The 22072-nt window shown below is 35.4% G+C and overlaps 1 protein-coding gene across 3 annotated transcripts in view; it reads right to left on the bottom strand.

The window, feature by feature from the left end:
• Positions 1-22072, bottom strand: part of slc4a4 (solute carrier family 4 member 4) — a 57874-nt gene that overhangs the window by 11520 nt on the left and 24282 nt on the right. For 2 of the 3 annotated variants that reach the window (XM_023343571.1, XM_023343572.1), the window contains 11 exons: positions 20372-20532; positions 18896-19075; positions 13996-14072; positions 6884-7041; positions 5919-6006; positions 5086-5240; positions 3374-3487; positions 2678-2852; positions 2463-2596; positions 946-1220; positions 135-205 (listed from right to left, as the gene is read on the bottom strand). In XM_023343571.1, coding sequence (XP_023199339.1) covers positions 135-205; positions 946-1220; positions 2463-2596; positions 2678-2852; positions 3374-3487; positions 5086-5240; positions 5919-6006; positions 6884-7041; positions 13996-14072; positions 18896-19075; positions 20372-20532 — 1588 coding nt within the window. The remainder of the gene's footprint in view (positions 1-134; positions 206-945; positions 1221-2462; positions 2597-2677; positions 2853-3373; positions 3488-5085; positions 5241-5918; positions 6007-6883; positions 7042-13995; positions 14073-18895; positions 19076-20371; positions 20533-22072) is intronic. The other variant, XM_014474231.2, reaches the window with a different exon arrangement.

The raw sequence follows: 22072 nt of genomic DNA, 5'->3' as shown, positions 1-22072 counted from the left end.
CATCAGGTTGATCAGTGCTTCTGGAAAATGTTTGTACAGAAAAACTGAAGTTTAACATCAGACATTATCTATTCATTTCACTTAATGTTTAACATTTTTCCTGGAATGTGGATTTAAATGCAAGAAAAACTCACCAGGCCTGTGTAGTTCATGTACCACACTGACGTGTCTTCTAAAGGATCGTCAAGCAGCTCCGTCTCATTTTCTGCCAAACACGCGACAAAAAGTTGTTTTTATTTCTATAAAACATTTAAATAGCAACTAATCTGTGTGTTTTACTTTCCTAATCTATTCACTATTCACAGGTTTAGGCACCTGGAAAGAAGGAATGGGTATTTATCATATTCTTCACTATTTATTATTAAATCAACTTGATAAATTTTTATTAATGATGTTTAAAAAAAAGAACAAATGGCACACACAAAACATTTTGCTATACAAATGTAACACAATTAATTGGCACTTTTTTTTGTTTGATTTTGTAAATTTGTGGCGTCTGGCTGACCTTTAATGACCTTTGGAAATATTTATTAATATTTCTTAAATAGTAATAAATATTTTATTAACATAACATTTTATTTAAATCATTATTATTATAATTTGCTATTATAATTCATAAAATAATTGTTACTTTATTATTAATATAAAATATAATATTTTATGTTAACGTCTATTAACATAAAAAATTATATAAGATGTTTATAGTCTATATATAGTCTATGGTTCATAGTATAGTTAAATGTTTGCGCAACATCAATTGAAACCAAGTTTGTTTAATTTGAAGATGGTGGTGGGGGGGGGGCAACTTTACTGCCATTTAAAAAGAAATTTTAAAGCAAAAAAAAAAAAAGCCTAAAATCTGTATTTTTATTCCCTCCAAAGAGTTAATTTCCTGTGAGTGAAATTCGTCTGATGTAAAATCTGTAGATGAAACGCACGGCTCACCTAAGAGCGTGGGGCCCATGCAGAGACATCCGTACCGCGTGATGTTTTCCGTGCTGTACACTGAGTTGATGGGGTAGTGGTGAGCTAATTTGATCATTTTCTTGAAGGCATCGTAGATAAAGATGAAGCTGATGAGACAGGAGAAGCCCTCCTCCGTGAAGCGGGTGAAGTACTTCACCAGGAAGCTGGCGTCAGTGGCAACGAGCACCAGGCAGAAGAACGCCGACCACAGGCCGATCCACAGCCGGAACTCCATGTAGTCGAAATCGTTATCCCTGAGTAGAAAAAAGACACAAAACACTGTCAAAACCAGAGAAGTTCACGACATGGAGATCCCTCCCCCATTTCCCAGTGGAGAGCAAAAAGCTGCTCGCTAACAATGACTAGCATTGGTCTTAGCTGCAAAGTTGGAAATATAATGAGCTAAATCTTAAATGTCTGTATATGTAAAACAAAAAGTGATGCAGTGCTTTGCTAATAACTAATAACAACACTACAACTAGATAACAAGGTCAGGAAAAAGTTTAAATTTAAAAACAAATATTGAGGGAAAGGAAAGTAGGTCAGTTATGCTATCTTGACTTTGACAATCTTAATGTGCTGTGGGATTCTGTGCATTTTGTTTCAGTTACAAAGTTTTAAAAAAGGTGACCTAAACATCAACTCTGACAGTTCATCAGTAGAGCAGGTGTTTAAATTAGCTAATCTACCACAACTCTGTTGGATTAGCTGATAGCAACGGTAGCTAATCAGTCACTACAGTGTTAAGATTAGCTAATAGCAGTAGTAGCTAATCTACTACAACTGTGTTAGATTAGCTGATAGCAGCGGTAGCTAATCAGTCACTGCAGTGTAAGATTAGCTAATAGCAGGAATAGCTCATCTACTACAGCGATCACTTATTAATGATCACAAAATGAACATGAATATTCTGTTCTTTGTGTGGGAAATGTTTGAGTGTTTTTTTGTGTTGAATCCTGATAAATAGAGTGGCGTTGTCATCAGTTGCTATGGCAACGTGTCTTTGTGTAGCATAGGCATATTTCTTCCATATCGGAACATTTTTATTTAATAAATGTAATTGGTACTAAATCATAAACGTAAAAAAGTGCAAAAATTACCTTTTGACCCAAAATGGCTGACTCCCTGTCGGGTTTTTTATTGTTTCACAGGGTTCTACTGTGCATACGTCCCAAACTTCAGCTCCCTACTATTTACCAGTTGGCCTGTCTCACATTAGGGGGCGCTGTAGAGCTGTTTAGTCAGGGCCATTTTTAATTCAATCAAAACTACTAAAATTTAAACCAGGGGAACAATTTTTGGTAAAGTTTGGTGAGTTTTCGTTCATGTTTACCCTCTAAGTTGAGATTTCTTTCCAACAAGATGAAGATAAATTTGATTTACTTTGTTTAATTACAAGACAGTCAGCTACAAAACTTTCTTAACAAGACTAACATCTTTTTTCATATTTCTTAAAACTCTAATTCAGAGGTAGACTGAGGAGATGCAAAACTTACCTGCTGAAGTTAAAGAGAAGCCTTTCAAACACCAGAACCGGACCGGTGCTGCTCAGAATAATGAGAGGCTGACCCCCCAACAAGCAGAAAACGCCACCAGCGATGGCAGTGCCCAGAAAACTCTCCAGCACACCCTGCAAACATGGAGAGGGAGGTTTAAAAACAGGAAATCAGACAGTTTGGTTGACACACGTTGGTTAAAAACGCGCTCTGACCTGCATGTTTTCTGTAGCGTCCCCCAGCAGACCACCGAAGGTGATGGCGTTTGTCACAGTTCCCAGGTAAATAAACAAAATGGCCGACAGGGCCTGAATGTTTAGAGCGTCGGTGAAGTCACTGATAAAGAAAGGCGCTTTTCTCCTGATGTCAAGAAGGAGACCACCACAAAACCTGACGGCAAAAAAACTGACTTAATAACGGGATGAGATTCTTAATTACACTGCAAAAACAAAAAATCTTACCAAGTACTTTAGTCTAGTATCTACAGAAAATATCTTTGAAATAAGAAAACTAATTTACAAGTAACTGTTCAGCAACATATAGAAACCTGTTTTAAGCCAATAATTCTTTAATACTGATGAAAAACTACTGGTTTCATTGGCAAATTACTTCACTAAAAACATGGGGAAATGTCTTGTCTAATTCACTTATAACAAGACATTTTTCTCATGTTATAAGTTAAATAATCTGCCAATGGAACAAAAACCTTTTCGTGATTATTAAGGAATTACTGACTTAAAACAAGCTTCTATATTTTGCTGAAAAGTTAGTTTTGTCTTGTTTCAAGTTTACTAAGATATTTGTGGTAGAAACTAGACTAACATACTTGGTAAGATCTTGTGTTTTTGCAGCATACAATCTAAGAAATAAAAAGTTATCCATATAAACCTCAATAATGTTTATTTTTATACCTTCCTGTCTTCTTCAGCTCATCCCCCGTAGCGTGCCCGCCTCCTCCTCCATGACCGCCATCATGAGGCATGTCTCCGTTCATCTGGGAATCTCCTCCTGCGTACATGTTTTTCCTAAAACGGAAATAAGTTTCTCCAGTTGCTGCTGTGATAGTGCAACATCTGACTAACACAAAGCTGCCTGGAATTATTTATTTGATTTAGGTCAACTTTTGGCCCACTGAAGCTGCTCACACAACCTGATTTAACCGTTACCTTTCCTGTCATGATGTCACCTACTTTCTTTCTGTTTCCAGTTGGATGATGCTGATACATTAGGTGATTAAATAGCATGATTGATCAGTGCTGACTGCAGGTTTATATAATACAAACTGTGGCATAATTAAACGGTGTGCTGTGCAGCTGGATGCATTTGGGTGATTCTGCAGCCTGTCATGCTCACACAGCATTCTGAGGACCTACTATGCTTCCTGAACAGGTTAGCATAGATCTATGGCCTACACAAAACATGTTCCTTATATTTTTTCCACAAATCATTCTTAGTTAATGAGATTTCAGTCTGATTTAATTGTGACTTTAAAGCCAAATAAGCTGGTGCTGACCACACCCCCCTACTCAAAGACTAAAAATGCAAACGGATGCGCATTTGTACATCCGTACATCTCTGAATGTCGGAAGTGGAGCCTCCTGCACAACCAACAAGAACGCAACAAGTGGTTTCTGGATGGTCAACACCAAAGCACTTGTCTTTTCCAGCAGTCATTGTAAAGCGGTACAATTTGCTGACCAGTCGTGCTGGAGCTCAGCTCAGGTTGCTAGGTAACAGGGCTAGGCTTCACTGGGGTTGCTAGGTGACAGGCAGTGTCTGCTGATTTGTGATGTAACACTCCGCAGGTTTTTGAGAAGGCTCATTTTCCAGACACCAAAAAACATAAACTTATTGCCAACAAAAGGCTGCATGTTATTTTTTTTAAATGGGCTGTTTTAGAAGCATTTGAGACCCAAATGGAAAAATGAAAACATCCAATATATGAATTTTAGGTAATAGATCCACTTTGAAGAGGGTTTATTATGTATTTTCCAGTAAGTGTGTTACCTACATTTGTTATGAAAATGCAACATATACTAAAGAAATTAGATTTTGCATCTGATCCATGGAAACTGACCTTTGCCCCTTTAAGAACCTCTTACCCTTTCCTACACTAGCAATTCAGTTTGTCACTACAGTACTTTATATTAATATGTTTTACTACAATGAAGTTGAAGTTTGTAGCTTTTATAAACATTTGTTTTCTATATATTTGTCAAAACTGTCACCATGTCCTGACAATATAATATGGTAATATGGTTCTATTGCCATCTGCAGAAATAAAACGCTTTGTAAAAACAAAACAAGGGATGCAAAGAAGGAGTAAAAGGAAAAAAAATCGCTTGATTAATATTTAAAATGCCACTTTAATGTCTCCATTTGTTTCTCATTGCAGTAGATCACAAGTATTCTTTACACACCTATAGATTAAAGGAGAAATTATTACGAATAATTTTGAATTAAGTCGTGAGATAGTAAAAGACTCCCACCACTAAAAAATTCCTTTGCAAGGCACTCTAAATGAAACATAAATCTGTTTGTTGTTTATTAGAGGATATTATATGCAACATAAGCTGGGTACCAAAAATACTCTAAAGATTTTGTGATTTTATGCATTTTTGACCTTTTATCAGAGGATGGTAGAGATTTGGGAGGCTCTATCCTGATGGTGGGGTCCCACTCTCCAGGAGGAAGAACAATCACCTCGTCCAGGAACTCATCGATCCCGGCCAGCAGGTCCTGCCTGTCCTTCGCCTTGTAGGCAATATCATGAAAGACCTGCGAACAAACAGAGAGACGTATTGGAGCGGAAAAAGTGTGACGTGAAAGCATGTGACTCCAGTGAACTGTGATAGCAGATCTGAGGATTACTAAATAGGGAAAGAGAGCAGCGACTTACAAACACTAAATAAACAACTAATCCCATCTAATCAACCCAAAAACTGTGGAGAGCAACGCCATTTTATCACTTTAATCAACTCAAATTCTTACCTCAGGGGTCTTTGAGTTTATTTTATTTGTTTGCTTTGCAATTAATTATCACAGAAGCAAAAATTTAAATGATTTTCCACTCAGTAAACAGCATTTGGCAAATGACTAAGACCAAATAATTCTAAATAAAAGTGAAAATATTTTCTGTTTTCAAAGGGTGAGAAAGGAATAAAAGTGCAGGCCTCCTGTAGTTTTTTCAAAGTTTACAAGAAATTATTTGTTTCAAAGGGACAGTTTGGCTTTTTTTAAAGGGGGTTCTGTGAGTTAGTCAGCAGTAGTCAGTATCTTACCTGCAGTAAAAATCAAGTTTGTTAAAGAAGAAGGCAACTACTAATCAGAGTGAATTTCAAGCACATCTTTGAGCTGCAATCTTCCAGATCATTTTGTTTACTCATTTAGTACTTTTGTACCACATAAGAAGTACTATTGAAGTATAATTTCAGTGAATTTATGAGCCAGTCTAACCTCATCAGACATCAGTGTGGCGATTGCTCTGCCAATCTCATGATATGACTTTGCTTTGCCTTTGGGTCCAAGCAGTATGAACAAAAACCTACAGAGAGAAACAAAGCAGAGAATTACTCAGGGGTGTCCAAAGTGTGGCGCGGGGGCCATCTGCGGCTCTTGGAATGAATCTGTGCGGCCCTTGTCCACAATTAAAGTTTAGCACAGATTTATTTTACCTGAATGTTGGGGGCAATATGCATAAAACAAATTAATGAAATATTTACTGATTAAAAAATAATGCAGTCATCTTAAAATGGAAAACTTAAGCAACGACACAAATTATTCATCTCTTATTAATCACATTTTTTTGCGTTTATTTTAATTTGATTCTACATAGCATCACAAACATCCAGTAACTTTTACTCAAAAGTAGAACTGGGGTGAACCCATTTACTAAATGAGGCTAAAATGGAGGACTTAAATAAAAAAACTATATATAATTAAAAGAAACTTGGATCATGTTCTCATAACCTCGAATCCATCGAAAATGATTTACAGATTCAAGTATGTTTCATTTCAATATTGTGTGTTTAGTTTGTTTTGATAATAGAATCGCTTCTGCATTTTTTTCTCCCTGAATTCTGACGTTAATCTGAGAGTTTTGACCTTTTTTCTCAGAATTTTGACTTTAATCTTCAGAGATCATAAATTTGAATTTTGAGAAAAAAGTCAGAATCCTTTTTTTCCCTAAGTGGAAAATTTTTTATTTTTTCCCCTAAAAAAAGTTCAAATCTGTTGCAAAACGTTTCGGACACCTGTGCGCTAAATCAATGAAGGAGAAAACATTTTATAATTAAAAGCTTCTGTCTGGTTTCTGATTGCTTGACTGAAATGAAAACTTAAATGTAGAACTAATGTGAAAATAAAGTTATAATTCCTGATTCTGTTGCATATTTCAGAGTTAATTTTTGAATGTCGGCCACCTTGTGGGAACGGGAACTTCGGTCAACGCTCCCAGCATCACGGCTTGCTGCAGACGAACAAACGCCACAAACGGGGCGTCCAGGAAGTCCACCTCCCCCACCAGAACGTTGGAGGCCTCCGCGTCTCTTGGCAACTTCTTCATAAACTTGTTTTTCAGCTGGAATAAACAAAAGAAAACAAAAGAAATAATGAGTTTGCCTTAAATTAAACAATTTCAATCAAATAAGTTGGATTCTTGGAGTTTAAAAAAGGCTCTGAAGGTTTTTATGGAATATTTATGGAAATATTTAAGTCTTTCCGCTGTGTGCTGAATAACATTTATTAAATGTTACATTTATTTTGACTTTCAATTATTATTTTCTAAATTTAAAGAGCTTGCCCCCATCCATTATCACAATAAAAAATATATATTTCTGGTCAATTTGTCAGTAATAATAAAAAAATCTTATCAGGAAATATAAAGTTCACTTCAGTTGAATAACTCTTTTCAAATGCTCAGTGAATCCACGTACATTCGTGATTCACGGTTCATAGATTTTTGTAATAATAATTCCAATTTTGCAGTTCATATCTGAAATATTTAAAAGAAAATGAGTTTTGGGAAGCTATGCTACTTGACACGTTATTGGCTGATATTTGGAAAGCAGCCAATCCAGGAGCAGCATTTATTTTCCTTGGCTCTGATTGGTTGAACCACCAAGAGCAGAAATGAGGAAGATGTTAGTTTCTGTTGTGGTGTCAAGATTTATTTTTTATCTTTTCTTTATTTAGTTAATCGAGTTTTTGAAATTAATTTTTTTTTCTGGTTAATGTGTCGTTTATAGAATCCCAAACAGTAACAATTAAATTGTTGTTTAAGATTAACTTGTAAAATGTCACAATTAACAAATTAAATGTCGTATTTCTGTTAATGCAACAAATCTGTCTAAAGAAACTATTTAAGAAACTAATAAAAGGCACAATGAAGTATATTTACTCAGTTAAGTGTATCATTGCAAAGAATTTTTTTCTTTATTATAATTTTTCATATATATATGTATACACACTTTGTTTGTGTTGTATTTTGATGCTTAACTTTTTCCAACTACTCCTTTTCATTCAAAATGTTTGTTGATGTCAACATGTTCATTTTAAACTGTAAATTAAATAAATAAACTGAGAGAAATGGGAAGTCAAAGGCTTCAGGATGTTTAAGCCTCTACTTTTAACAAAACAAAATGTTGGCACCGCAGTTTCACCATGAAGATAAAATGAGTCGGACAATTAAAACTGCCAGAGGAAATACTGATATGTAATTATATCTTTACATTTAAAAAGAAACACTCAACTGGGAGTGGGAAATAAAGATAAATTCTCTCTGAAAATAAAAGTTAATGAAAATAAATCAGTAAGGAAAAAGCAGAGGTACTGCAATCAGATAACAGATATTGTATGTCTTCATATGTTAATTTACTAAAATTGAGGTATTTTATGACCACAATATGTAAACAAATCCTCACCATCTGGGTCAGATTGTTGTGGAATAGTACTGTGGTACTTATTACCATTACTACCAGCAGAACATAAAGGTAAGTGGGATGGAAAACATTTACTAAGACACAACCACAGGTTGACTTTTGGACCCGTGTTCCTTGGACTTCACTGTTAGTTTCATGGGAAGTTTTCCAAAACAGTTATTAATTTCCAGACAAAAGGATGTCAACAACATAACATTCAACATGTACGAAATGGAAAAAATAACAGCCTCTCTCAATCACAAGACAGAACAATTCTGTCAGTGGTGGCAGATTTGTAGATTGTGTAAAACGTAAAAGATCCGATTTCATTTGTAGGGACCAAACTTGATTAAATCTCCTCGATAATCCACTCTCCTAAGATACGACTTCATAATGATTTAATACTATGTTTTTTGTTGGTGTATTCTTGTTTTGTGGTTTGCTTTTGACATTTCTAACTTAATTTTTTCTTTTCTGTTGTTTCTTCTTTCACACGCTCTTTCTCAGGGAAGTGAAGTTGCATTTTTGTTTTGACTATTATAATGTGATGGTCTACTTCTCAATATTTCAATATTATTTCAAATATTGAAGTTAGTTTTGTGATGTAGAGGCCTAAGGTAATGTGAATAATACTTCCTTGAGAATTAATAAAGATAAAGTAAAATAAAAAAGTATGTCAAATAAAAAGCACACAGTGAAACTGCAGCTGAAGTTGGGGAATTAATTTTCTTAAAATGTCCCCATTGGGTGGGAAGGGTTTATTTAGTGAGGGGTATTTACTCATTAAGCATATTAGCTGATGTTTTGGCTACCTGAATTTATCAAATTTACTGCAGAAGAGGCTTTTCAAACAATCAATTTTGTTCAAATTGCTTTAATTAAACTATGAAAGTTTCATGTCAGGATTTCTGGTTCTTGTCACTATTTTTTCAAACCAGTTTCATCCAAAAGGCAAAAGTTCTAAGCATTGCATCTCGACCCGAACTGTACAGATTTTAGTGTGTCACATGAAAAGCACCAGGAAACAAACCAGGAAAGACAGGTTTTAGGTTACCTTTTGTTAGCTTTAGTAATAGCTTTAGTTTTTTCAAAGTTAATTTTTAGGTGCAGCATTCAAAAAGTGTTACATTGTGATTATGATTGGGCAATAATATTCAACAGAAGATATATTTTTTTAAATTATTAAATTAATTGTGAACAACTAACTGGTGTTTTCTCCCAACTTTTGCATTTTGAGGACTAGCCTAGCCTAGCCTGGCCTAGCCTAGCCTAGCGTAGCCGCGAGTACGTAGTGCCGTAATTTGCTGACAGCTGACGTAAACTGCTTGTGTGGGGAAAAATAAAGAAATTTCACATCAGTTTGAAAGGTTAATAGATTAATAAAAACAAAAACAAAGAATATTATATCTATAATTGCAGTATGTTTTAGTTTTATAAACGCATTAGTTATAATTGTTTTCCCATTAACTACTGTTTTTATTTATTACAGTTAACCAAAGTGTTTTCTCAATTTCCGCTTTGTTATATTTATTTGTTTTAGTTAATTATAATAGCTGTGGCTCAGACTGCCATGAAAAACATCGGATATGGGGAAAATAAGATAAGATAAGATAAGATAAATCTTTATTGTCATTGCCACAAGGACAACAAAATTCAAAAGGTGCCATCAGTCAGTGCATATGTTTAAAAACAAAAAATAACTGTCTCACAATTCACACACAATGTAAGAATTAACAAATAACTGGTAAAAAAAAACAAAAAAAAACAAAAACTAATAAATAAGAACAGCCACATTCTCACATACATCACTTATGATGATTAATGGTTGTTTTTGATTGCATTTAGTTTTGTTATTGCTATCGGGTAGAAACTGTCTCTGAGACGGTTGGTTCTTGTTCTGATTGCTCTGTATCTTCTGCCTGAAGATAGAAAATAGAATAGAATAGAATAATGCGAGCTTAATGCAAGCTCGACGAATTGCATTAAGCTCTAATGCTATTTATATGGATTCACCTGAGATAGAGCAACGCAAAGAAAAGAAAGAAAAGCCTCCCACAGGATGCTGCTGCTTTTCTTTCACTTGACAACAAGTTACTCTGTGCTGACGTTGTGTTTACAAGGCACTGCAAATCTGCCTTTGTTTCTGTCGCTGTTTTATCTCCAACTTATCAGTCGTAACAGGAAATGATTGTAGCTAGTGGAATCCCTCTGAACTGTTTCCTGGTAATTTATCTCTTGAGTTGTGGTAACTATTCACCAATCAGATCAAATGTATATTCAAAGATGGAATAAGAGATAAAGTTCTGTTTAAGGTTAATTTATTACAGAAACTGGTTTGTTTTGTTTACAAATTAACTTTGCTTCAACATTTTTTCATGTGTATTTTGAAGAATTACATTAGAAACAGCCGATGGAAATGGGAAAATTCAAAATGACTTCCTCAATTTTGCAAAAAAGTCTTTACGCTCGATTTAGGTTGTTATTTTTTGGATTTTCAGAAAAAGAGTTTATGTGCTAAATGAGAGATGGAAACAAAAGGTCTGATGAAGCAAACATTTCCGTCCACTGGTGGGTCTGTGCCTTACCAGAGGCACGAACATCCAGAATGGAGTGGAAACTTTTTGGTCCATGTTAGTTTGCAACCTCTACTTCCTGTTTATCACAGCTAAACGTAGCATCAACATCTGACAAAATCATAATTTAAAAGCAGTAAATGTGAACAAGCAACATTTGTATTTTCCTTTTCTGCAACATATTAAAAGTTTGCATAAAATCTGCATGACAATTGGACACAAACATGACCAATGACTGCTACTGAAGTCCCTTTCTGCCCACAGCATCACCATCTGCAACTACTGAAGATACTCCACATTAAATGAGTTACGGGAGTTAATTTCCCTTTACAGAAAAATAAACCATTTCAAAATGGAACTGAATAAGCATTGCAAATTAACGGTAAATAGAACTTCTCTTTTCCCATTTCTCTCAGCAGAAATGTTTCCATATTTCTTCCCGATCAATCAAGAGATCGAAATGATCATAAAAGTACCAAAGCTAGCTTCTGGTGTTCTTGAGGATTAGCAACATTTCCCAAATGTTGGGAATTTGCTGATAAAATCTGCCTGGGAAAAACCTCAACCATATTCTCAGAATGGGTTACAACTAAACATGGAAATTCACTTCAACCTTTTTGTGACTGGGCGTGTAACACCCATCATCAATAAATCCTTGTTTTCCACAAACCTTACACATTAACCACAGATGTAAACATTTTTTTTATATATTTACACTCTTGCATTGAACTTCTAATGATGATGGAAACATTAGACATTATATGGGTTTCAGTCTTTCTTTGCACACTGCAAAAACACAAAACCTTAGCAAGTATTTTTAGTTTCAAGTGCAACTAACTTAGTAGTTATGAAATAAGACAAAAGTAATTTTTCAGCAAGAAAGATGAGTTTGTTTGGCAGCACTTTATTTGAAGGAGTGTGAATAAAACTATGACACTGTCAAACATGAAGGAGTCTTCATGAATGTTTATATCTGTTGGCATGAAGTGTCTGTCAGTAAATCATGACACTTTAAATGCAAATATTACAGTTCTAATGGACTTTCAAAGCATGTTTTGATGTCATTTTCTTTAAAAGTGTTATTTAATAAATAATGCAAAGCTGACACTTTTAGTGCGTTTTTAATGCATCTTGGCATTAAAGATGTCATTATTTACCAAATGACAGTTCATGACAGCAGTCAAACATTCATTAAGACTCCTTTGTGTTCATGGCAGGTGTTATGTCAGTCTTATACAAATCCCTTCAAATAAAGTGTTTCCGTTTATTATTTTATGTCAATAATTTCTTAATATTTGTGAAAAAGTACTTCTGTTGGCAGATTATTTCACTAATATAATATGGGAAAAATGTCTTGTTAAAAGTTAAATAATCTGCCAATGAAATAAGTACTTGTTTTAATCAATATTAAGGAATTATCAACTCAAAATAAGCTCCTATATTTTGCTGAAAAGTTACTCGGAAGTTAGTTTTGTCTTATTTCAAGTGTACTAACATATTTGCACTAGGAACTAGAACAAAAGTACCTGTAATATTTTGTGTTTTTGCAGTGCGGGAACCGATTTCTTGATGAGGCAACATCAAGCCGTAGCCCCCGTCTGGCTCTGCTGCCTACAAATGTCATTTCCATGAAGATGTTAAATAAACGATCGACACTTTTCGCCTCTCTGCCTTTCCCAGAACATCGCTCTGCTTTTGACATTTAGTTGGAGGGGAGCACTTTTCATACGCTGTTATTTTTCAGAAAATAGAATACGCTTGGCATTTTCTAGTGCTGTTTCAGCGTACAGAGATCGACTTCAGATTTCCAGCAGTGAACTGTGGACAGAAGTGGAGAATTTATGGTCAGTAACCTAGAGAAAAGACAAAAAGCTGTTGGGAAGTTGTAAATAATTACACATTTTGTTGGTTTAATTGTTGGTTATGAAGGTCTGTCAAAGTTTTTTATTGGACTTTGAATGTTTTTTCACTTATTTTCAGGGAAATACTTTTTTTCTGGTGGACTGTTTAGCTACTTAACTTTAACCTATAGGTCATGTAACCATAAAAGACATCAACGGATAAAATCTTTTTACAAATAAAGGAAAACATAATAAAGAAGGCAAAACTAGCAGCTATTATTTTTACATTTCTTAAACCAAATTTTATTAAAACATCAATACAGTTGAAATCAGATATTTACATAGACTGAATAAAAAGTACTTTTTTGTCACAATCGAAAGTTAAATCAGACCAAACTTTTCTTGCTCTAACTTAATTAAAATTACAGAAATTATTTATATTCATTAATTACCAAAAAACTTGGCAACAATATTTTTCATCGAATTAAAAACTTTACATCTATTAGGTCAGTGTTGTGGTTCATGTCTGATGAACAGAGAATTTGAGCTCCTCCCCTTTTTCCCTTCAGGACAAAAAAGGCGGGAGTCACCATAGCAACCACTGACAGCATTTCTAGTGTGTTTTGTTCTCACCAGGTTATTCTATATTTTTTACAAGATAAAAGAAGGAAAGGTGTGTGTTCTAGATATTTTAGGACAGCAGCTACATTAGCTTTAACATTTTTAAGATTACACCTCAATAATTTGCACATTTGTATTAAAAAAATGCAAAAACACAAAGTCTGTCATGTAATTTTTGTTTAGTTTCTGGTGTAAATATCTTAGTACACTTGAAATGAGACAAAACTAACTTTTCACCAACGTTTCTTAACAATTTATTGTTTTGAGTCAATCAATCTGAAAAGTACTACTTTCATTGGCAGATTATTTCACTTATTACAAGCATTTTTTCTCATGTTATAAGTGAAATAATTTCCCAGTGGAACCTGCACTCTTTCATCAATATTAAGTTAATTAATTTTACCTAACACAAGCTCCTATTTCTGGCTGAAAACTTACTTGTAAATTAGTTTTGTCTTATTTCAAGTGAACTAATATATGTCCACTGGAATTTAAACCAAATTTACTCAGTAAAATGTTGTGTTTTTGCAGTGTAATATCAGAAACATGGTGAAGCAATAACAGATGTCGGTTGACTCACCTGGTCTTTCTCTGGTTTGTCAGAGATGTCATTCATGCTGCTGGATGTCAGGTTCTTGTGAGGCGTTGTCGGACTATCTGATGTGACGCAGAAACAGATTAAGTTTTAAATTTGTCGGTTTTTCAGAGCTGAGAATGGGATAAAAATGATGGAGGAGGAGGAGACCCAGGAGAAAGACAGTGGCCCAGAGACATCACCAGAACCTTTACCGCTCCGCTGCAATATCCATGCAAGCTCAAAGCCAGAAATGAAAAAATGAATGTCTAGACTATCCCTGTAGCTGAGAAATATTTTGGGAGGTAAGCTGATTAATTTTTATGATTTTTATGAATATATACACAATAGAAAAATATAAAAGTCGATATCTTTAGGAACAACATGGAGTTTTGATGTATTAAACCTACCATGCATCAGTTCATACCTGCTGATTTTTGGGACTATCTCATGCACTGTAATTTGCATTGTTAATTTAATGTTTTCTTTGTGAATAGGGGACCAAACTTGGTTCCACCCAGGGGCCCACATCCTTATAAATCCGGCCCTGGCTGGTCCAATGTTTTACCATAGGCACGAAAATCAGAAATATTTCAAAGTTCAAACCTCCAGCTCAGAAAAGAGTACTCTCTCCATTTTTCTGAGATGAAAAAAAGAAAATCTGTGCTAGTTTGCAATCTCCACTTCCTGTTTCTTACAGCCAATCGTAACGTCAACATCTGACAAAATTACTCACTAAAACCAGTGGATGGAAACTGGTGCCTTATTCACATTTTCTTTTCTTTTTTTTACTTAATTCAATGGAAACAAAGTAAGTTTTCTCCCAATCCACACAACACTTAAAACACACAACTACTGTATCTCCCTCTAGGGATGCAGTGATCCACTTTTTTCATTTCAGATATCAATATCTGAGGTTTAGTATCGGCCGATACCGATCCGATAAACACGGATATAAGTGTACTGAATTCCAAATAGATTTAATAGTTCTGCACCAGTACAGCTCACTTAAAAACACCAACAGCTTCACCGGCTTGGTCAAACATAAGAAAACAACTTTAATTTGTTCAGTCAGTTAAATTAGGAACAAAACAGCCCATGCAAAATAAATAATAAAGAAACTGAAACTGACAAAAACAGTAGAAATGTAAAACATAAACTGCAATAAACCTTCTTTCAAATGGTTCTGAAAGTAAAGTTAGAAATTTTAATGTAATTTGGATTGGCACCTGACAGACACCTGATCTTTTATTTTCAGTATTGGGACTGATACAGATATTAATATCGGATCGGTACATCTATAACCTCATCTAAGATAATTATTGCTAATTCTGCCTGACTTAACGACCTTACAAAATAACAAAGAATCTAGTTTTTATTGCATGTTAGATCCAAACATAAGCAGCCCTGATGTTAATAAGGTTGATATTCCTCACACGTCGTTCTCATGGTTTATTAAACTTGTCTTTCCTGCTTACACAGCAGCTGTTCAGCATCCACTCAGAGTCACCGCTAACAGGTGAGGCTATCCGCTCAACTTCTCCTCACACCAAAACGGCTCACTAAGTGCTTTCCTTTGACTGACGCTCTGCTGATTCTCAGTTTCTGCCAGCGTGATGCGACCTCTCATCGCAGCCATCAGGGTGGAAACCCTCAGCAGGTAGAAGGATGAGCGGCGCCACTGGAGCTTTTTCATAAATCTGCCCCCTCAGCATTGTGGGTAAAACCAGGCCTGTCAGTATGATGCAGCCAGCTTTAAGAAATCTGCTTTTGAGGTTGACTTTATATTTGTTGTTCTTAAATTTTACATCAATAATGAGGGTACTGACCATAAAGACTAAAGGAAAACGTAGTAATATTCCTGTACAGTGATGCTTCTTTTCTTCTTTTTTATGAAATTGTGTGAAGTATTTCTAAGTAACAAGGTCAACTGTTACTCTAACTTCACCTCCATTAGGTTAAAATGACTTAGTTCACGTTCAGCATTCTGACTACAGCTGGACAATAAATCAATAACAATATACCACGATAGACACGTGATCAATATCAATAGATCATACATCTATTGATATTGATATCTATTCAATATTCACTATTTTGAATATTTACTGAGCTCCATTCCAGAGCCGCGCTGCGTTCTGGGGGAAGGTTGGTGGAATGAACTAACTCACTCACTCTTTGGTGAGGCGCCAGCTTTTTTCACAGATTATCTGTCTCATCCTGTACTGTAACGACACAATGAAAGTTCAACAAATATGTAAAAAATATTTTTTTAATAGAAATTACAAGCTGCAGCTATAACTTGACTCCACATGAGATTTTCTGATTAATCCTCCAAACTGATCTGACAGCAGAGAAGACACTTACTGCTCATAAATACTCCACACAACCTCAGTTCAAACAACAGATAGATGTTTTTCTTTCTTTTTTGGCCATTTTAAGTCCAATTCACCTTTTTTCACCACTAGGTGTTCTGCATGTTGCAACCGGGTCTGGGGAACTTACTAAGCCAGTCCATACTGGTACTCCTTTGGTTCTGCAAGTCCTCCATGGAGATGTGACCCGACAGGCAGGTCACCGAGTTCTCCAGAGGACTGCGGGCTTTTAGCGGCAGCAGAGGGTTATCAGAACCAATCCAGGCAAGCAAGAAGAAGGACAGACAGGTGGAAAGGTTGAGATGAAGGACAGTTAATAGACAAACAAAATCAAGACTGTTATCAGATCTGGAGAGAGGGATTAATCTGTGTGTTAAAAGCTGTGCAGAGAAACTGTGAGTTCAGAGGAATGATGATGTTAAACTGGAGAAACAAGCAGTGGTTTCAACTCTTGTTCTCATAAAGATGCCCTTTATCCTCCAAGGCGTTATAACCCATTAATGATTATCACTGATGGGCTTTATCTTTACTCCGATCCAGACTTTGACATGATGGCGCAGCCTATTATTTCATCATCAAAATGTTTCTCACATCTGATAAGAGCTAATAAATAACTTCACTCTCCGCAGCTTCATGGTTGGTCACAGATTAATTACATGGAGTTACTCAACGTTTTACAATCAGAGCAAACATGTCCATAAAGTCATTTAGGCCTGTGTGGTAAATCCAGACTCTAATTTCCCCAGTCAGGAGATGGAAACATGCTAATTTTAATGCAACTGTAATTCTGAAGCAGCGCTGCAAAAACACAAAATCTTAGGAAACCTGAAATAAGACAAAACTGAAGTATAAGAAACTTTCAAGCAACATATAGGAGTCAGTAGTTTTTGAATACTGATAAGAAAATTAGTTTCACTGGCAGATTATTTCACTTAAAACATGGCAAAATGTCTTGTAATAAATGTAATAATCTACCAGTAAAACTGATACTTACATTAATACCACTGACTTAAAACAAGCTCCGACATTTGCTGGAAAGTTACTTGTGAATTAGTTTTGTTAGCACTAGAAACTAAACAAAAATATTTGGTAACATTCTGTATTTTTGCAGTGCCTTTCTTGTCTAGTTTCTAGTTGCAAATATCTTAGCACACTTCAAATAAGAAAGTAACTTTTCAGCAAGATATAAGAGCTTGTTATAGGTCAGTAATTTCTTTTTATTAGTAAAAAAAAGTATTAGTTTCATTGGCAGATTATTTCATTTATGTCATGGAAAAAATGTTTTGCTATAAGTGTAATAATCTACCAATGTAACTAGGACTTTTTCACAAATACTAAGGAATTATTGACTTAAAACAAGCTCATAATTCTTGCAGAAAAGTTGCTTGTAAATTAGTTTTGTTTTATTTCAAATGTAGTAAGATATTTATATTAGAAACTAGACCAAAAACACTTGGTAAGATTTTGTGTTTTTGCAGTGTTTTTCTCCTGCTTTCACTCTTTTGTGCACTAAATCATTTCTTATTTACAAATTAATTACTTTTCAGTTCTAAACAACTTAGTCAGCTTTATTCTTTTGCTTTGGCCTTGAGTTTTTTCCACCAGAGCAATAAAAAGTTGCATCACTTTGGCTCCTCTGTGTTAAGAGATTAATGCAGATGCCGTGAAATACATTTTAAAGTGCAGTTAGAGAGCTGATACCAAACACTTGTCACTTGAACACAGGAAACTGATCTACAGCACAGTAAACAAGTGTTTCCTGTTTATTTCTTGTATATATACTGTATATATATATTTTATATATTTTTTATTTTTATTTTAGATTTATTTATATTTTTCATCAAACAAATGTTAAGGTTTAATAATTTATTAAGGGAAAAATGTGTCCAAACCAACCTGGCCTCAAAAGATGCTTGTCGTCTAAACCTAATAGCTGGTTATCGTTTTCACTGTGTTGTTTAAACTTTTGTGTTACAATAAATAAAAGAAAAACTATAAAATTTTGAGATTAATCCCTGAAATTTGCAAGAAAAATCTCAGAAATTTTTATATCAATCTCAAAACTGTTTCAGAAAAAACAAAGCAATTTGTTTGAAAATCAGAAATTTTTAGCTTTTCAAAATAAAAAGTGTCCTTGTTTTTCTTGAAAATTTCTTAAATTAATCTCAAAATGTTTATTATTTTCTATCTACAGTGGTTCTAATATGGTGTCATAAGTTTCAAAGTTAGTTGATTCAAAATGCTACAAAAATTAAAATGTTTCAAGGAGTATCCAGTAAATAATGTTTCCCTAATTTGACCAATTGGGCTCTAGTAAGAGTCCCACACAAAACGCTGTCATTTGCAGTTGGGCACTCAGAACTCACAGTACTTCTCGTCAATCAAATCTAAATTTGATTGACGAGAATCAAATCTCGTCAATCAAATCTAAATTAATTTTGTATATTTTCGCAGTCGAATCACGATTTTCCTGTCCTGATTTTCTAGAGTGAAAAGTTGGAAAGACTGCACCAAACTGGCACCACTGTTACCGTTGTCCTGGTTGGAAAACAGCCTACTTGCGCTGGAAACCGTTTTCCCAATGTCGGCCAGAGAGCGGAGGTTGGACTTCTTGGTCTGGTGGCGGTGTTTCCGTAGCAACGTGTACGTCACCTTGTCCTTCAGGTCTGCTTTCAGCTGGCCGATCTCTATCTGGTTGTCAGTGATCATCTCTGAAAGCAAACAATTGTTGCGTCAAATCTTAGTTTAGATTCTGTTGCAATGCAGAAAATATTCGTATTATTTTTACATTTTATATAATCAAATTGTCCAAAACACCTTTTTTCTGCTAAATTGTTGAATGAATAGACATACAAGCTCAACAACAAAGATATTTACTGTTTTTAATCTGTTATTTAAGTTATTCAACCATCAGATTGCTAGGTAATGGGGCTGGGCTTGGCTGGGGTTGCTAGGTAACGGACTGAGCTCGGCTGGGGTTGCTAGGTAACGGACTGGGCTCGGTTGGGGTTGCTAGGTAACGGTGCAGTGCCCGTGGAATGTGGCTTAACAGGAGGTTTTTGAAATGGCTGATTTTCCACAAACCACAAAACATGAACTTATTGCCAAAAAATGGTTGGTTGGGTTTTTTTAAAACGCTTTTTGTTTTTAGAAGCAGTAGAGACTCAAATTGAAGTATTAAAACATCCAAAATGTACATTTGGCACAGCTGTTCCTCCATGAGATAATCTGATATCTCTTCCAATAATCCTTAAGATTATTGGAAGAGGGAAACTGGGATAAAAACTTGGCATTTGCCTCTCATATAAATAGACATGCAAGTATGCTAAAGGTAAGCACCACCGCTCTGTATTTACCTCATAAATATTCAAAATGTACTCTACTAGCATCCTGTTTCATAATATATGATGTACCAAAAGTTCTACAATGTTTAATGTAAACTCTGAATTTCACAATGTAGTCGAGACGCCGATCCAAACTACAGCTGAAAGGATCTCCATACTTGTAAAGACTCAATTAGGGACTCCAGAAATGTTCCCATTTAAGAGTCTTGCTGGCAGGATATGGTTCAATCTAAAGGTCTGAACTATTTTTAAAAAAGAAGATCAGAAGCCTCAAAGCTGACAGAAGCCAGCCTCGGGGAAACTCTCTTCCTGCGCACGGTTAGTACAGTTAATGGCCCATCAGTCAAACGCCGGTTCTTTTCGGCCTGCGCAGTCAGTTACATCACATTAATCAGTCTGAGTGGGAGCTCTTCCTCCTGCTCCTTCGTGCAGACCGACACAGAGACGTCATAATCTCAGTGCAACTGGAGACGATGAACTGCCCTTAAAGTGGGGAAGTTTTTGTGCCACCATTTTGATTTTAGAAACTACTTCCTGAGTCCAGCTAATGCTCAAACAAACCAAAGACGCCTCAGACTCAGACTACATCACACTGCAGGAACATGATGACCTTTATCAGGCTGTGCAGCGCGGCTCCACGGGTCACATGATCAATTTACTCACCAACAACCTGAGGGAGAGTGGAAGCCTCCATGTCCAGCATGATGGTGCCTTTCTCTATGCAGGTGCGCAGCTCCAGCAGGCTGTGCAAGGACAGCGTCGCCACGTGGGGTTTACTCCAACGCTCCCCTCCTTTCTCCACCTTTTCCTCAAACTTTATCCACCTGCACAGACAGCAAAGCAGAAAATAAGGCGTCCAACAAATGGAAACACTTAAAACTGATTCAGATTATTATATAAAATAAAAAATTACAAAGTCATGGATGATCTTTGTAGGGCCTTTAAGGTGTTTTTTGCAGAGTTCATAACAGAAATTTGCTGTTTACTTTGTAAAAAATGTAATTAAATTTCACAATTTCTGTGTTTCAATTAAATAAGAAACGCAATTAAAATCGCATGTGAATATGTTTATTTACACGATAAATCATTACAAATCATGCCGTGCCATCATTTTCCTACCACTTCCTGTCGTTGATCACATGACTTGTGATGAGAACAAAAAGTGTTTCCACTGCAGTTTTGCAAAAATGCACTAATTTCAATACAGCAAAAACTTTTTAGAGAAAAACATGAGGTTTTTTTTTTGTTTTTTTTACCACATGTTTTGATTTAGCCAATTAATTTTTGTAATTTCAATTGGCACAATTTTATGGCCAATAAAAACACAGCTAGTGAGGGTTCTCTGGGGGCTTTGAACATGAACTAAACCAGGGTCTCTGCAGGTTTCACCAACTCAAATGTAATACTTTTAAAGACCTTTATCAATAAAATTTAAAACCTGACAGAAATGTACAAAGGAAAATCGCATATTTTACATCGTACTAGTGCCAAGCTGTTTTGCATGTTTGTACCTTTAGAAGATCAGGCTCCAAGTTTGTTGATTTACCTCATTAATTAGTCTTTTTTTTAAATCAAGCCTGTCAGATAGATTAATTGATTTTTTATTGTTTACATCCAGCAGTGCTTTGATTTCTAAACCTCTCTCTCTTTGCCCCTTTGTCCTTCTGCAGAGGCAGATAGATGGCAGACTGGACTGGTTCTGAGGTTTTCATTCGGCCCGTTTGGCTGCCAAACTTGCACTTGGCAGACGGACGACTCAACGACTCCGGGTTTTTATTCTCCAGTTGTCACCCAGTGCACACGCAGAGGCATTGCACAATATATTCACTTCTTAATGTGTTTGCAGAATAATAAGCTTATATTAAATTACTCTGATTTTACAGGTGATTCTATCAATGTATAAAAGAATGCAAGCAGCAATAATGTGGCACGTATTCCTATCTACCGAGCCACTAATCTATCGTTTTTTATTTAACTAAGAGTATAAATTCAGTCCAATTCAATCAAAATGGTCAAAATTGAAACATTTATATTGTTTTTAGTTTTTATTCACATAATTTTAGACAAACATTTTGTCCATTTACTGTGGTTTTAATAGCACACAATGCTTTTAACTCAGTTAAATTCTGTTAATTTATGTTCAATTCGCAATAAATTCAACATCTTCGGATTCAAATTCAGCTACATGCTTTCCTATTTGATCCTCGGTTTAATACAATGAAGGCAAATTACATCAGCAGCAATTCCTCATACTGAGGAAGCACGTGGGAACAGTGGAAAGAAACAACTCCCTTCGAACAGGAAGAAACCTCCAACAGAACCAGGCTCAACTGCAACAACTGATGGGGGTTCAGAGGACAGGAA

The sequence above is a fragment of the Xiphophorus maculatus genome, chromosome 12 (assembly GCF_002775205.1).
Source record: "Xiphophorus maculatus strain JP 163 A chromosome 12, X_maculatus-5.0-male, whole genome shotgun sequence".
NCBI classification, from domain to species: domain Eukaryota; kingdom Metazoa; phylum Chordata; class Actinopteri; order Cyprinodontiformes; family Poeciliidae; genus Xiphophorus; species Xiphophorus maculatus.
This window is presented reverse-complemented; position numbering and strand designations above follow the sequence as displayed.